This window comes from Mastomys coucha, unplaced genomic scaffold (genome assembly GCF_008632895.1).
Source record: "Mastomys coucha isolate ucsf_1 unplaced genomic scaffold, UCSF_Mcou_1 pScaffold21, whole genome shotgun sequence".
Lineage (NCBI taxonomy): Eukaryota > Metazoa > Chordata > Mammalia > Rodentia > Muridae > Mastomys > Mastomys coucha.
The window spans coordinates 54,591,106-54,594,056 of record NW_022196904.1 but is presented as its reverse complement, the minus strand read 5'-3'; the positions used below and the strand labels follow the sequence as shown (position 1 = coordinate 54,594,056).

The window sequence follows — 2,951 nt, the reverse complement described above, 5'->3', positions numbered from 1 at the left end:
GATGTCCAGCTTAATGGAGGACAGGGTTTTAAAATATTTTCCTATAATATTCAGACTTTCCTTATTGGTTTTTTTTTTTTTTGGAATATTTCCTTGTTCATTTCTGATTCTGTTAATTTGGATCATCTCTTTCTCTTGGTTAGTCAGGCTAAGGGTCTGTCAATTTTTTGTCTTCTCTAAGCACTAGCTCAATAGATTCATTGATTTTTTTTGTATGTTTTGTTTTGTTTCTATTTCACTGATTCCTATTCTGAATGTTATTATTTCATGCAAGTAACTGGGTTTGAATTTGGTTTGTTCTTGTTTTTCCAACTTTTTGAGTTATATTATGTCGGCCGCCTTACCCGTCCAGTTAGAAGTAAGGAGGCAAACACCAAGCCCTTCTCCATGCAGTTTAATCAGGAACCTTCATATTTACTTCTTCTCTTGCTAGCTAGCTTCTTTTATATACTTCTATATCTTCTTCTTACATCTTACTTATTACTACTTACATCTTATTACTTACATCTTATTAGTTACATACTTATTCCTAATTCTACATCTTACATCTATCCTTATATCTTACTTACTCCTATTCTTACATCTTACTACATACATCTTACTTCTATTCTTATTCTTACATCTTCTATCCCATTACCAGCCCCAATTCTAAATACTTACTCCTAAATATTATATAACCCATCACCAGCCCTAATTCTACATACTTACTATCTCTACATACTTACTCAAAACTTCTTATTCTCCCTCCATACTTATTATCTATATCTAGCCCCCAGCTCTTGTGGGTTAAATAGTTTCCCTGGTCCCAATCAGCATCAGCTACGTGGCAAAGCACAATAGGCTGCGGGAAATCATGCCAGCTTGCATCACAAACTAGAGGCACACAGCTTTTCCAACTAAGGCTTGTTTATCTCAATGCTCTCTGCTCTGGCCAGAGACCAGGTGTTCAATATATATGTAGGGTGGCAGCTGTGGCTCCCCACAATATTATTTGTGTTTTTTTGTTTTGTTTTGTTTTTGGTTTTGGAGACAGGGTTTCTCTGTGTAGCCCTGGGTGTCCTGGAATTCACTCTGTAGACCAGGCTAGCCTTGAACTCAGAAATACACCTGCCTCTGCCTCCCAAGTGCTGGGATTAAAGTCATGCACCACCACTGCCTAGCTATTTGTGCTCTTTCTAATTTTTTAAGTATATTCACTTAGAGCTATAAATTTCCTTCCTAGGACTGCTTTCAACACATCTCAGAAGTTTTGTCATGTTTTCACTTTCATGTAGCTCCAGGAAATTTTTTTATTTCTTGATTTTTCTCATTTCTCATTCAGTAATGAGTTAAATTTCATGAGTTTGTATATTTACTAGAGGTTTGTTTGCTATCAGTTTTAAGTTGTATTACATTGTGATCAGATAGGATCCAATGAGTGATTTTAATCTCTTTGAAATTGTAAAGATTTGTTTTGTGTTCCAGGATGGACTATTTCAGAAAAGTTTCCGACTAGAGTGTGCACTCTTTGATGTTTGGGTGGGGTACCCTGTACATATCTGTGAAGTACATTTGATGTATGGTGTCAGTTAATTCTAAATGTTTCTGTTTATTTTTGTCTATATCACTGTCTACTGGAGAAATTGGCATACCGAAATCACCTATTATTCATGCATATTTGTGTCCTTAAATCTAGTAGTGCTTAAAAACAAAATGCTACTGCGTACCCCTGGGCTTGGTGCATATATGTTTAAGATAGTAATATCTTCTTGGTTAACTGTTCCCTTGATTAGAATGAAGTTCCCCAATTAATCTCTTCTGATCAATTGTAGTTTGAAGTCTATCATGTCATATATTCAGGTTACAATGCCTTTTTGCTTCCTGATGCCATTTAATTGGAATGCTTTTGTCTATCCTTTTACTCTAAGGCAGTGTTTATCTTTAAAATTGGATCTTTCATATTGTTGGTATTTTTTCGATGGGATGTGGACATGTAGGTTTCTTTGGTTACCTGTATGTCTGATATGGACAGATGAGAGGATGGGGCAGATGAGAGGGTGTTGTGTGTGGGGGTGGGGTTCATAGTTATTGGAAGTGAGTTGGGTGTAAAAAGTCAGGTGGACCAAGGGGACTGCAATGATGTATGGGATGTTCCTCTTCATCCAACCTAGGGGTGTGGAGATAGATATAGCTGGGTACAAAGCTTGGATGTGGTGTGGGAGGAGCCTGTGAGTTAGAAGATAGGTAGGCCTGTCAAAGTAAAAGCCTAGAGATCAGTTGCAGGACAGGCAGAGGAGGCCCGACTAAGCTGAGAAACTCAATGTGGGACCTGGGTTGGGTCTGGTAGGTTGGGGAGAAGGTATGAATAGAAAACAGGGAGACTCACTGGAGTAGACTCTGGAGAAGGATGAGGGTGGTATGTCTGAGTGGAGAGGTTAGATGAAGTGCCTATGAACATGATTTTAACAACGTCAAGTATTTGGTAATTAAGATTTCACCCAAATTCAAATACATGTATGTATACACATGTGCATATATTTTAATCTTTCTGAATTAAAGTTTTAAAGTAGTGGAAGTAGTAGCACAATACATCTGATAATATTGATAAGGGTTGCTTGGGTCAATTAATTAAGTTTCTCACAATTATAAGTCATGCTTGCTCCAGTTCTACAAGGACCCCACCACAGTCTTTGGGATGGAGGAAAATCACAGGTTTCCCATGTGCTCCTATTTTGGCCTCATCACTCAGACTGCGGATCTTCTTCTTCTTCAGTTCCATCACAGCTGCATGTATATTGTCCACCTGGGAAAAGGAGAAAAATATGGGTGCATCTGAGATCATCAAATACCGAATGCTACTGTATGGCTTGAGCTTGTGCCACCAGTTTCCTCTGCCTTTGGACAGGACTATTCTTAAACTATCACATGTGCTGGGGTAGGGTAGCTCAGTCATGAAGCATTGCCCAGAGTGC

At 38.3% G+C, this 2,951-nt stretch overlaps 1 protein-coding gene across 2 annotated transcripts in view; it reads right to left on the bottom strand.

The window, feature by feature from the left end:
- Positions 1-2,482: 2,482 nt before the first annotated feature.
- Positions 2,483-2,951, bottom strand: part of Mcee (methylmalonyl-CoA epimerase) — a 19,175-nt gene continuing 18,706 nt past the window's right edge. For both annotated transcript variants that reach the window (XM_031386874.1, XM_031386873.1), the window contains exon 3: positions 2,483-2,782. In XM_031386874.1, the coding sequence (XP_031242734.1) occupies positions 2,630-2,782 (153 nt within the window). In that variant the 3' untranslated portion in view covers positions 2,483-2,629. The remainder of the gene's footprint in view (positions 2,783-2,951) is intronic.